The 13,945-nt window shown below is 45.7% G+C and overlaps 1 protein-coding gene across 1 annotated transcript in view; it reads left to right on the top strand.

Annotated features, from left to right (window-relative positions):
* Positions 1 to 7,691: 7,691 nt before the first annotated feature.
* The window catches only part of LOC146176689 (uncharacterized), a 181,386-nt gene continuing 175,132 nt past the window's right edge, over positions 7,692 to 13,945 (top strand). Inside the window, exon 1 of the mRNA XM_084582925.1 lies at positions 7,692 to 8,962. Coding sequence (XP_084439051.1) covers positions 8,596 to 8,962 — 367 coding nt within the window. The 5' untranslated portion in view covers positions 7,692 to 8,595. The remainder of the gene's footprint in view (positions 8,963 to 13,945) is intronic.

Raw genomic sequence — 13,945 nt, 5'->3', positions numbered from 1 at the left:
GGCGATACTTCGGGCCCTATGTTGTCCAGCGACGTTTAACCGACGTCACTTATGAGGTGGTGCCAGACAAGGTGTCGACATCAAAGCGACGCCAGCAACAAGCAGACGTCGTCCACGTTGTGCGTATGAAGCCGTACAACTCGGACTGACCTCATCGAGACGATGCTTCCTGAGGAGGGGGGCAAATGACGCATGTAGAAGACGACGCAAAAGATGGCATCTGGGACGACAAGCGCGAGCCTGGAAGTGAAAGAAGCTTGAACGCAAGACTTGTTCTGGTCTACCATTCAAACCATCTATCGCTAGGTCCTCCTTGGTGTTCTACCGAGACGTGACAATATTTACAAGTTCGCCAGGCTGTCTGCCGGCCCTGAAAAACGGAGTCGTTTAATTTGTGCTAGCTTCCTAAATACACACTAATTCTGTTTCAGTACCACAGACTGCATCTTTCAACACATCATGGATTTTTACAATGCTCTCAACAAAGTATTGATACACACAAATGTTGCCAATTCAGCAAAATTTAACCCTGGTCACACGCACACCAGCACAGGCTGCGTCGGCGAATTTTGTACTGTTGTCAAAATAAAGAAAATCTGTAGATATGAAAAAGACAGTGATTGTCAGTTGAAGTTGACATTTATATAGATAACAGCGTTAGAAAAGCAGATTTTCGTTTAAAACCAAGTTTTCACTACACAAAAAACAAAACAAAAAGAATAAAAGTTGTCTTAGGTGCCGCAGCGGGCAGCTGCGATGACGTCATGGCCTTTTAACGCGCATTGCTGTGTTCAGGCTTACACAACTAGCAGTAATCTCAGAGTCGTTTTAATACCGGCGGTTTAGTCCAGGCTCAAGTATAGTTTTGTCTCTTGTTTTCAAAGAAATTTCAAGGAAAATTGAGTTTTTGTTTACTAAAAAACGTATCTACCATATGTGGGCTCTCTGAAAGATGATTCAGAAAGCGCCCATCTCGTGTTTGCACTGTGTTGAGCAAATGGCGCTACGTACAAGTCCCTAAAAATGAGCCCGTACTTTGCATTAGTTTTTCACATTCCCATTCCTGCTCCTCGCGGCAGCGAGCGGGTTCCGTCTCTGAGGGTCACGATGTCTGCATGCCGTCACTGATGAGGGGCTGTTATTGACTCTTCAAGAACTGCAGCGAAGAAGGCGAGGTGCACGCCGGATAAGAGGCTTCAGCTCGTTTGCGGTCAGTTGCAATCAAGAATGCAGCGGTAAATGCCTTTCTAAGGAAATTTTTTAGCCAATGGAGTCAGTTCTTGATGCTGGTCTCGCTCCGAAGGGAGGAACCTCAGCTCTTGACTTCCTAGGCGAGCACTTTCTTTCCTTTCCTCTGATTAGTACAACGCCCTTTGTCGCCTGCTGATATTAGAGGGGAAACATTGTTTTGTGCCTCAGCTGCTGGAAAGTCCATCTCTCGATGCCTTTGAGTGGTCTCTTTGAGGAATTTCGCTGCTGTATTCTTGACTTGTGGTCCCGTTCAGTGTCCAGACATGTTGCCTTCCAGCTATCTCGCAGTTGCTCGCTCACAGCACGAATAAATTCAACGCTGACGCCCGACTTTTTAAGAACGAAGACCAATAAATTAAATATATATCGAATTGAGCCAGACTGGACCAGTGACACGCTCGCAGGCGGAATGCCGTAACAGTCTTTCATGTTTATGTTTTTCTCGCTCTGTCTGGCGTTCGAGTTGAGAGGGAAGGAGGCCTTTTTAATCACCGATATATGTTCTGTTACATAGACTAGATTATTTTTTTTTTTATGATCATGCGATCCTACAGCATCAGTATTATCGGCTTTTTTTACCCTCGGTGAGCCGCCGCCTTTCAGCGCCCTTTTAATGAAGCCGAGATGGGAGTGCAGCGTTCTCTGAACTTTCGTCGTGCTTTTTGATCGCACTTCTTTCTCTCCCCACTTTGCATTTTTGTGGAAATGAAGCGCTGGTGTATTTGGGCGACACACAATCTGAATGTGAACGTGCACTACTGTTTCGCTGAGTGCCGATATGACTGCGAGGATATTTCAGTAGCGATTCAAGTGTATATATACACACAAGACGCTTAGTCGTGTGTCGCCGAATGCGCCGCTGTCAAGCAAGCCATGCCATCACAAGGTGGATGACAGCGTTAGCTTGCAACCACAAGACTTCCAATTTAATTTGCATACCAAAAACCATTGCTCAAAATCTGCCTCTAGCTAACACTAAGGGCAGAGCTAAAATAAAGAAACGAAGGGATTAGAAAGCCGCTGTTTCGCATTGCGTCCATACCCTGTCGCACAGGGTAAAGGGATAGCAAAAACGTACTGGGTGCCAGTCACATTTTCAGCGGCACGAAAATTTAAATATTTGTGCCTCGCGGCTTCGATCTTATCTGCAGGAACTATGTTTCGGTGCAGCTCAAGTAGAAAGAAGCCAGTGGACTGTACCATCTCAACATACATTAGAGAATCAGCTGTTCTAATCCAATTCGGAGTCCTTCACTCCCATGCTTCTCGCTGTCATAGTTTTTGTTTGGTTCGCGTCATGGCCAAGCCGCCACATCGGGCCATGTTCGCTGCGACGGAAGGAACGCGACCAGCGCGGCGGCCTGCTTCGATGGGCTCGGATGCCACCTCCATAGAGCCGCTGCTTGCGCACCGTATGTAAATAAACCCACTCCAGGCTGTCCTGTGTCGCCAGGTAGTCCTCCAGGTCCTCTGTCACGGTAACATTGTGAGGCGTTCGAGCACCCGGGGTACAGTTGCTCTATTTATATTGGGCCCCAGCGTCATGTATCAACCCTATTTTGCTAAAACCTTCAAAACTATAATTTTGTACAGTAAGAATCTATAGTTACGCAGGTTAGTCTATTGTTTCTTCGGGCACGATTCCAAGCCAGACAGACTAATCTCATCATGACCTGAACAGTGTCTTGGTTATCACCGCTATGAGCCCGAGGTAATGTATTTTTTCGAGGGGTATTGCTAGTGAAAAGCGGAGGAGGAAGGTCGCATGGACACGAAAAAAAATTATTGCAATTAAGCTGCGGAAATGACTTTGTTGTCAAAGCAACCCTGAAAAACAAGACTTTTCTAATGCGGTTAACAGCGAACGTTTTCCATCAGTAATGTGTTCTCAAAAATAAAAAATTGATATACTCCACTCACGTTTGTGGTTCACTATGAAATAGCTCAATCAATCAATCAATCAATCAATCAATCAATCAATCAATCAATCAATCAATCAATCAATCAATCAGTCAAGCACCTCTCGTATTTCTCTGCTATCCTTTTGCCCCCCCCCCCCCCCCCCAACAGCTGTGCGCACACAGATATTTTTCCAGCAAATATATGTTCAGGGCAAAATATCTTTGTCAGGAAAAAAAACAACATACTCCGTCGTAGAGGTGTCGAAATTTACTACATTTAACTTTGTTGTTCCACACTAGTCGATACCTATTTCGGCAATGACTAACAGCATAAATAAAGCTCATTCATGCTTACACACTCAGGAAAAAGCAACAAAAAAGCTTCTAAGCAATTTCCGAATGCAGAAGTAAATAGTTCATTGCTCAGTGATTACGAGTTAAAAACGCTGAAACGGCAGGGTGGTTTTGCTGTTTGACGTTGTAGTTGGGCGACAGAAACAACGTCGCGAGAAAGAATGCCAAGTAGGCGCGCCACCACCGAGAATCGACCGAACGCGAAGCGGTAGTTTTGAAATACAACCCTTTAAAGGACGGCTATGTTTATACCAAATAATAAACCATAAAATTGAGAAACCCATGTTGTGCGAGCGAAATATTAATGTTCTCAATGTTGGTTGGTTTGTGGGGTTTTAACGTCCCAAAGCAACTCAGGCTATGAGAGACGCCGTAGTGGAGGACTCCGGAAATTTCGACCACCTGGGGTTCTTAACGTGCACTGACATCGCACAGCACACGGGCGCCTTGCTTTTCGCCTCCATCGAAAATCTGCCGTGCTCTCAATGTATTTAGTCACAATACCAAGCAATTGCCACAAACCGGTAAATGCTCTCAATGTATTTAGTCACAATACCAAGTAATTGCCACAAATCGGTAAATGCTCTCAATGTATTTACCGATTTGTGGCAATTGCTTGGTATTGTGACTTTCTGGGATTATAGAATATCATACGCAAGAGAGGAGATATTTTTCCAGCCAATATATGTTCAGGGCAAAATATCTTTGTCAGGAAAAAAACAACATACTACGTCGTAGAGGTGTCCAAATTGACTACATTTTACTTTGTTGTTCCACACTAGTCGATACCTATTTCGGCAATGACTAACAGCATAAACAAAGCTTATTCATGCTTTCACACGCAGGAAAAAGCAACAAAAAGGCTTCTAAGTAATTTCCGAAGGCAGAAGTAAATAGTTCATTGTTCAGTGATTACGAGTTAAAAACGCTGAAACAGCAGGATGGCTTTGCTGTTTGACGTTGTAGTTGAGCGGCAGAAACAACTCCGCGAGAAAGAATGCCAAGTAGGCGCCACCGAGAATCGACCGAACGTGAAGCGGTAGTTTTGAAATACAACCCTTTAATTTAACCCTTTAAAGGACGGCTATGTTTATACCAAATAATAAACCATAAAAGTGAGAAAAGCATGTTGTGCGAGCGAAATATTAATGCTCTCAATGTATTTACCGATTTGTGGCAATTGCTTGGTATTGTGACTTTGTGGGATTATAGAATATCGTACGCAAGAGAGGAGATATTTTTCCAGCCAATATATGTTCAGGGCAAAATATCTTTGTCAGGAAAAAAACAACATACTACGTCGTAGAGGTGTCCAAATTGACTACATTTTACTTTGTTGTTCCACACTAGTCGATACCTATTTCGGCAATGACTAACAGCATAAATAAAGCTTATTCATGCTTTCACACGCAGGAAAAAGCAACAAAAAGGCTTCTAAGTAATTTCCGAAGGCAGAGGTAAATAGTTCATTGTTCAGTGATTACGAGTTAAAAACGCTGAAACGGCAGGGTGGCTTTGCTGCTTGACGTTGTAGTTGAGCGGCAGAAACAACTCCGCGAGAAAGAATGCCAAGTAGGCGCTCCACCACCGAGAATCGACCGAACGTGAAGCGGTAGTTTTGAAATACAACCTTTTAAAGGACGTCTATGTTTATACCAAATAATAAACTATAAAAATGAGAAAGACATGTTGTGCGAGCGAAATATTAATGCTCTCAATGTATTTACCAATTTGTGGCAATCACTGTGGGATCATAGAATATCGTACGCAAAAGCGAAAGGGTCTTTGTGGGCACAGTGCTTTGCGTGCTGGAAGCTAGGTAGTCATACATTTTCCTTTTTAACTTCACAGGTATAGGAAAAAAATTGATAACCAAAGAGGCCTTGCCGTCACTTGTACCCCGCATTCTTTCACGATGCACTGTATTTCACCCGGCGTATTTCATGTTGTATAGCCTCTTTTACGGCGACTATTTTTGAGTGCGTACATTACCTTTTCATCATAAAAGTAAGTCGAAAATGCGCTTAGGCCTGTTCAACCGGATGATATGAACGCGACAATTATTTCTTTATTTAAACATTTAAAAGCAGGCGTATCACTCGGAGAAAATATATTAGGAGAATAGATCGAGAAGGGAAAGTAACATAAAATCAACAGAAAAATTTTACCACATAGCAGAAAATGCTGCGAATCGTTTAATGTTGACAATTCTGGTGGAATTATTTGCGAGGAAAATGAGAAATTGCTGTGCCCCGTCGAGGGATTAGCCAATCATAAAGGTGAAATCCTATAGGTGTCTGGGCAATTGTGCAAGATAATGCTGTCGACCGTTTGTAAAGGCGTGTCGTTACGAGATACGGGTTTAGTAAACGGTTCTCGGTTTACTAGAAAAGGGTTGTCGGGGTGGTGTACGGACGGAACTCAGCAAAAAAAAAAAAAAAAAAATAAATGTAATGGACGTGACTTTGTTAAAGGAGCGAAAGAAACATCGCAGTCCTTAACGACGCAGCGTGTGACTTCGGCTTCCTTCGCGGCGTTATAGGCGCCCATGAACACATGTCCTATTCTGCACCCGAGCATGCCACAATGAAACAAATCGTTTCGCACACATAGAGCTGCTATTACGCTATCTTTCGCAGTAAAAATTCAGATAGCCACGATAAGAACAAAATTTTTGTACAAACATACCGCGCGCGACAGCATCAGTACTGTGATCGCGTCGTCACAAAACATTCTGGAAACTGACGGGCGTTGAAGAGCTGTATGTTGCAGTTCTTGACACCTGTACAAAGCTACACAGGTCACGAGAGCGCATTTCAGTGTCCCCCCTTTTTTTTTGCTGGTTCATTCCACTGCAGTGAAACGCTTCTGCTCTCTCTCTCTCTATTTAAGTTCGCTAGTCTTGACCTGTGACCAGCAGGTTAAATTACCCTATGTTGCTGCGAGCGCGCAAAAAATATCCTTATGTCGTTTTTCTTTCTTTCTGGCCAAATAATGATGACGATGTTCGCCATTATGCTACGCTTCGCCATATCTTGTAAGCGGAATGCTAGGTGGTTGAACACCCCTTTCTCTCTCAGGCGGTTCTGTTGAGCGCAGGAAACCATGCTAACGACGTTACAAAAGCAAACAGGGGTTCTTGATTTGTACAGAGAGGTGGACGGGGGTGTAATTAAGCGCTCGAACATGTATACAAACCTACCTTCTCCTCACATCCCTTGATGCAGACTACGTGACACGATGTTTGAACATTTTAAGCATTCTCCACAATTTTAATTTAGCAATCACACATGCATGAAACGCACCAACGTATCGCTGTCCTTATTTCCAGTGGCAATGGGACAGGGGCAACGACGTTCTGCGACTCAATACAAGGTCATAGGTTCGAACCTTAGTGCCACGACCTCATTCCGGTGTAGGCCAAATGTCAATGCGCTTGTGTAGACAATTTCGGGGCATGTTGAAGAAGTCCAGGGAGTCCGAATGAAACCCCAACACTCTGTACACGCGGCGGTCTTCATACGGGGCTCCTTAGTCGTTGACGCATCAAATTCCTCTGATCTCTTTTCAGCGCTATTTATGCCATAATATAAAAAAAAAAATATTTATGCTCTTTGACAGGTTAGTCCCTCGCTGTTTTCTTTTGCTTTTTTTTTTTTTTTTTGAGTCACCACAGGAACAATCGTTCTCAGAATTTGAACGACGGCGAGGTATTTTCACGTCAATGCATGTCCGAGGAATTTAGAGCAGCGACCCCTGAGAACGACGAAAAGAAGGTAGGAGAGGAGGTTCGCATCCATATTACCTAGGGAGGCAGGCGTGGCAAAAAGACAAAAGGCAGAAACACACGCACGCACATGCACCGGGACACCAAAAGAAAGGTACGTAATAGAAACACGCGCTGGTGCTGCTTCTTACAGAGGCCGTGAGTTCGCGTCGCGTCGCATTGCGCTTTTGAGCGAACGTAAAAAAAAAAAGAAAAAGGAAAAGGTTGACTGAGTCAGGACGACGACGTATGTGCCCGGCGCGCAAAAAAGAGGAGAGGACACGACGCCGAGAAAGAAATCCAGCGGTATGTAAAAGAAGAAGAAGAAGAAAAAAAAAGGGCGGCGAGGGTGAAACCGGTCTTCCTACCATCCTCTCTTCTTCCAACTCGCCGCAAGCTCTCACCGGGCCTGCCGGCCGGCTTCTGCTTTGCCTGCCTAGCTACCGCCGCCCACCCCCTTGCATGCCCCCCTTCCTTCCCCCTCTTCGGCATGGCCGCGAATGCGCCCGGAGGAATCTTTCTGGAGAACTAGTCAGGAACCGGCTAGCGGGCGAGACGCGCGAGAGAGGCCACCGCCGCGCGAGCCTTGTCTGAGCGGTTGATAGAGCCGAAAGCAGCGCTGGCGGCTCTGGACGATCTCTCCAAAGAAGCCAGCTGTAAGCAACGAGGTCGGCAGTGTTTTTACTTCACCCGGTACAAGTGAGGCGTCACTGATAGTGCAGTGGTCACTGACTAGTCCCAGGAGCAAGGACTACCAAGTACGGGCGGACGTCCAGTCCTGGCCCTGTCCGTCGCCCCTGTCTACCTTCGACCATCGTGGAAGAAGTGAGACGGTGAAGTGCGAGCTGAGGTGCTGGCCTCTGCCACTGCTGTTGCCTGCTTCAAAGCCGCGAGACGGCGCTCATCCTCTAGGGTATCGTACCGGAACGGTACTGCCCCGTTGTTCCGTAGTTGAAGCTGTGCATCGAGTCTTCTAGCAGAAGTGGGAAGCAACGAAACACCTCAGTGCGCAAGCGCTGTCTGTTTATTGTGTTCAGTGGGGGCGTCGTCGGTGGGTGTGTAACAACTCTGATTTTATTTTTCTCGGCCTACGTCCTCGTTTGGCCATCGGTGTTACGCTCTGTGTTTTAGCTCCGGTTGCCTATATCTGGGCGAGAACAAGGATCTCCAGGGAACTCTTTCTGTCTCAGTGATACAAGCGCGCCTCTGCGGCGCTTCTGTATTTGGTCGCGCATAGCAGAACTCGTTCCCTACGCTAAGGTGTTCCGTTTTTTCTTCTGCCGATAAGGACGTTTCGGCGCCAGCCCCTTAGGCCTCATCGTCATGGGGTCTCCAGTGGGCTTCGTCAGTGTCGTGGTGGGACGACCGCGGTTCTGGTTGCTTGTAGTCTTGTCAGTGGCCGTCGTGTCGCCGACGAGCGCCTGGCCAACCCTGGATTCTTCGGCTCCCTCACTGGATGCAAATGGTGACGCCGACACAGCTGGCCGTGGTGCCACGAGTCTTCCCTTAGTCTGTGCCTGCGGAGCTGACGTATCCAAGTGTCCCGCCGGAAGGACAGCCAAGACTCCGAGTCGGTGTCCACCGTGCGGTCTGGTGTGTGCCCGACAGACCGGCGAAGTGTGCTCGGTCGATGAACCGTGCGCTAAGGATTTTGGACTGTCCTGCGACCCAGTCTCACTTACGTGCAAAGGTAAGTTTATCTGTACCTTCTTTGACACATATTTCCCTTTCCCACTCCAGGATATCGTAAGCAGCACTGCCCGATTCAAAGACATTACAAGGAAATTCAACGTTTTAACTAGCATGTAATAGCTAGTTCGAGACTTGCGAGAATCTATATCTCTACTTTAGCCTTGGTGCGCTGTTCTCAGCCGTGTACATTGCTGGCTGGCAGTTTTTCTCGTGTCATTTAAAATACGTTGACAAGAATTCCTGCGTTCTTTCCAGATAACGCGCATCGGCATGAAGGTGCTGAAACACAAAATACTTTAGACGTTCGGGTTGTTTATAATTTCAATAATCTCTAGGTAAACAAGCAAATCCAGAACAAATATGCACTATAAATGGATGAAATGTTATCTACTTGTGTTTTGTGTGCGTGTGTGTGTGTGTGTGTGTGTGTGTGTGTGTGTGTGTGTGTGTGTGTGTGTGTGTGTGTGTGTGTGCGTGTTTGTGTGTGTGTGTGTGTGTGTGTGACGTAAAATTAAGCTTCATTTTAGAAGATTGCAGAAATATTTCAAGAATATGACAAGAAGGTAATGGGAAACACGCAGAAAACTAATACAGTAACAGCGAACGGTCTGCTGTGACCCCGGTGACATTTTCTAGTTCTCATATGGTTTAATTGCCAAGTTAACAATTTGTTTTGCGGTGTTTATACAAAGGGAAGACCACAAGCACCAAGACCGAGGCGCAATATCTTTTGCGAACCGCAACAGTTGTCATCGTATTCTGCAAAACTCAGTTATATGCTTGGGCGTATTGTAAAATTTTAGAGGCTGTGCATACGAAGATGTAACTTTTATGACTTGACTTTTTGGAAGAACTGAGGCTAAAGTTTCAACCTTGTGCAAAAACGCTATCACCAGAAGCAGATACATTCAGAGCAGAGCATCCAGAAGAACGTTCAAGGAACAATATGCTGTGGCAAATGTGAACGATCCACAGTCGATAACAGCTTGCATTTAGTGTACCAACCATCCTTTGGAAAGGATTGTTGTTCTCGACCCGTGTAATAACTGGGCTACACTGTACGTCAGTGACTCCATAAGTAGCAAGTATCTACACTGAGAATTTTTTCCTCAAAACGTTTGTGTAATGGCATCGTGATGTGATGTGACCGAACCGTGAAGCAGTCCAAATTCTTGATGCGAATATGAGATTCGAGGATCGTGCCCGAGAATAGGGGGCTGTGAACAAGAATGTGGACCCGGCCAGCTTCTCAGAACTGGAACAACGTTTCTGTTCCAATCTGGGAAGCGTTATTCTAATATGAATTCGCCACAGACTGTGAAGTTGTCACAACCATGTTGAGCTTCTTATATTTATATTTTTACTACACCTCCTCTTCCATTACAATCGAGAGGGTTCAGTAGTTAAAGCGCTTTAAATGCTGACCTCAAGGACACGGGTTCGTTCCTGCACAAGAATGCTAAATTGGGCGAGTTGGTGCATTCGCATTTTAGGAAAACGTAGCGCACAGTTCGTTCCTGGCTCCAGCGGCCGCTTTTCGATGAAGGCGAAAAGCAAGGTAGCATTGTATTGTGCAATGCCAGTGCAGGTTAAAGAAACTCGGGCGGTTGAAATGATCCAGAACCCTCCATTACGGCGTCCCTCAAAGCCTCAGTCGCTACATCTTTGCTTACAGCCTCCGGATTTGGTTTCCGCCCAATGTTCCATACTTGTTTAAGTGTGCTCTTTAGCGGTGCGACGTTCGGAATTGTTCGTGGCTGCTTATTACGAAGTAAACTTAGCACCTAGAGTGTTCAAGAGAGATAAAGATTACTTTATAGCAGTGCAATCTTATCCGCTAAGCTTGTTTGTGTAACGTCGAACAAGGCCTAGCTGCCATTGGGCCAATGCCATGCTAGGCACGGCGGGAGTAACGGCAAGGGGTGAAGAAAAAGGAGCCACTGAGGAGCAACGAGGCAGAAAAAGGGAGTGTTTCGTATCAGTGCCAGGGAAGGCCTGTGGGGACATGACGCTAAAGTTGTTGTATTGAAATTTCAAAGTGAGATGTGCGGACAGCCAATTAACCATCGCAAGTGTTGGTGTGGCTGTCGCAGTGAAAGCAAGCTCGGCTTAATCATTAACTCGCTTCAGTTACTATGCTTCTCTGCTTGTCGTCCCCCTTATGACTTGAAATTGATTTCGTTTCGTCATATTTTTCACTTACTGTGCTCTTTGCCGCAACTGGTATGACATATATTTTTTTTTATCGTTTAGCAAGAAGCATTGCTTTTTTGTTTTGTTTTTTACTTTAGGAATTAGATTTTTACAGCATAAATTTCTGCTTGACTTCGAGGCTATCCGCACGGGAGTACTCTGGTCACCTTCAGCCATGTGAAGTTATTTCATGTTGAGCGTAATATCAGTCTGCAGGTGCAAGGTTTTTTGTGTTTTTCCCCTTTATGACAAGCAGCTGCCACGGCCCGTAGTGAAATCAGCGAGCTCTTGCTTGAAGAGAATAAACGCTTAGCCCCAGAGGTATTGCGTAAGCATTTCAATCAAGTGCTATTCAGAGGATAGATGCAGAAAGTGAGAGGATAAGCGGGACCCCTTCATTTGTGCCTACCATTCAGCTTCAGCATTAGTGAAGTAGCTGTACACGACTAAAACCCCTCGACTGTTGCTCAAGCCTTTGTGTTTATGACGTGCTTGGGACTACATTAGAGACGCATTAACTGTTTTATGCGCAGTCGGCCACGACTGACGGGAAAACGCTGAGGAGAAAAAAACTACTGAATCGCGCCACTGTGAAAGCGTCAGAGAGTAACGTTCAGTTGTCATCTGTTCATAAAAAGAAAAAAAAAAACGCAACGACACTTTTTTTTTTTAATATATTTTTCGCGCATGACCCCATTAAAGACAAGAGGGTGAGCTGGAAAGGTAAAATGGTGGGGAAAATTGTGAAGCATGAAGCAAAACCACCTAGGTATTTCCTTTGTTATTCAGTCCAGTATTTGTTCGACTGAGAGCGAAGGCGATAACGCCCTTTCCTTTTTACAGCTGGCATAGAAAGAAAAATAAGTGTTGCAATTCTAACCCTAATATTGGCAGAAGAAATGGAGCAGCTCGACCTGAAACATCAAATAGCAGGGCTCAGAGAACAAAACACTTGCTGAGACCAGCAAAAATAATTTGTGCGCTGTCATTATCGAGGCTCGCCGAGCAGAATCTCTCACCACCTTTCATCCAGTCCCGTCTGAAAGTTAGGTTAGGCCTGAGTGCTAACTTGTCACTGGTCAGTGTCTGCAGACACGGTCGTAGAGTTCCGCGATAGCCAACGAACCATGTATAGAACAGGAGCGACTGACGGCTCGGAGTATAATGGTCGCCTAACAGGGAGTTCTTGTTTCTCGCGGAGTAGATAATGAGGCCCTGTCAGGAGTCACGTACCTCGTGTGTCCTGACGATACCTGTGGTCGAGCTTTTCCGAGCGTGCGTTTGTACGAGCCGCCCCTTGTCTCGCGTGTGTGTCGCGAGCCAACGCGTCCGCATTGTTCGTGCCGGGCGTGTTCACACTTCCGTATGCCATATACATGCAGACGCATGGGGCGGGTGCGCATAGCCTTGAGCAGACGAGACGAGTTTTTGTCGAAACGTTGTCGTCTGTTATAGATACACATGGGCGGCTTCGCTGGATCAGCGTCGAATGTGACAGAACAAAGGTTCAACCAGACGGCGCGGAAGGACTGTTAGGTTTTTGCTGGTACATGTATGAACGCAATTTAGAAACAGATTTAGCACAGCATTTACGGGTAGAGGCTTCTATCCGCAACCCTGTGTGACCTGATTACGTGTGAAAAGTAGATCGCGCAAAGTGTTTTCAGTCGCAAGAGACGAAATATATTAACGCAGTCTCCAATACTGGGTACTGGCACTCATAAACTTGGAGTGGTGACTGGCACGAAGCATGGTTCCGGCGCATTTATACTCCTGCTACTACACTAAGCTTTTGATATTGCAAAACTTTTAGAGGTATCTTCAATAGCGATAAATTCGGGAAGTGCTCACGAAAACACAATTTATGTGGACTATAAAGAAAAAAAAAATATGTAGAAATAGAAGGGGACGACCCTGTAGTAAAGGTCAGGTTTAGGCTACCATGACGTCGAATTAAAATGCGGTTGGTCTTTGCCTCCTAGGTGCATGTTAACGTTCATGACCTCTTGTACTTAGTTTTCGCATTTATTTACGGAGTGAATTCAAAACTATAGGAAGCGGCAGCATATATGTGAGCGCATGCTGTTTGAACTCATTCAGTCGAGAGCGAGTATTATAGGATGCAACTTCGATGAAATGATCGTGTTCCTTTGTTCGGTTTTGCTGAGCTAGGGTCTGCCCTGCTCTGCAAGATCTGGAGGCTATTGATTCAACCCTGAGGCAGTTGCACTGTTACCATGCTTACTACTTCCCAGAAGACGCACGATATGGCACTGAATCACACATTATTGATTACTCCAGAGGTCTGACGGGCCGGAAACCGCAGACGGAAGAGATAACTTTCTTAACATCCTTTTGAAAAAAAAAAAAAAAGAAAAAAGCGCGCCTCATTGCACTGTAGAGTCCGCAATGTTGCACTGGAACCACTTTGTGCAAATGGTAAAACGTATCGAAGCACATTCGGAAAACTGTCGACAAAGCTTCGTCATGCTTCAATCAACTGATTCAGATAAGAATACAAAGCTTCACGTTGCCGACGGTCCAGAAGCTGCGGATAGCGTCGATAAAGGCTCGCGTCACGAGCGACAAACGAAGGCCTTGTGGTTTTAGGTTCGCTAACTATAGGATGGTTTGGTTTGTGGGGTTTAACGTCTCAAAGCGACTCAGGCTATGAGAGACGCCATAGTGGAGGACTCCGGAAATTTCGACTACCTGGGGTCTTTAACGTACACTGACATCGCACAGCACACGGGCGCCTTGCTTTTCGCCGCCATCGAAAAGCGGCCGC

This window comes from Amblyomma maculatum, chromosome 10 (genome assembly GCF_055883805.1).
Source record: "Amblyomma maculatum isolate TAMU_Amacu chromosome 10, ASM5588380v1, whole genome shotgun sequence".
In the NCBI taxonomy this organism is placed as follows: domain Eukaryota; kingdom Metazoa; phylum Arthropoda; class Arachnida; order Ixodida; family Ixodidae; genus Amblyomma; species Amblyomma maculatum.
The sequence above is the reverse complement of the archived record's forward strand: the minus strand, read 5'-3'. Positions and strand labels throughout refer to the sequence as shown.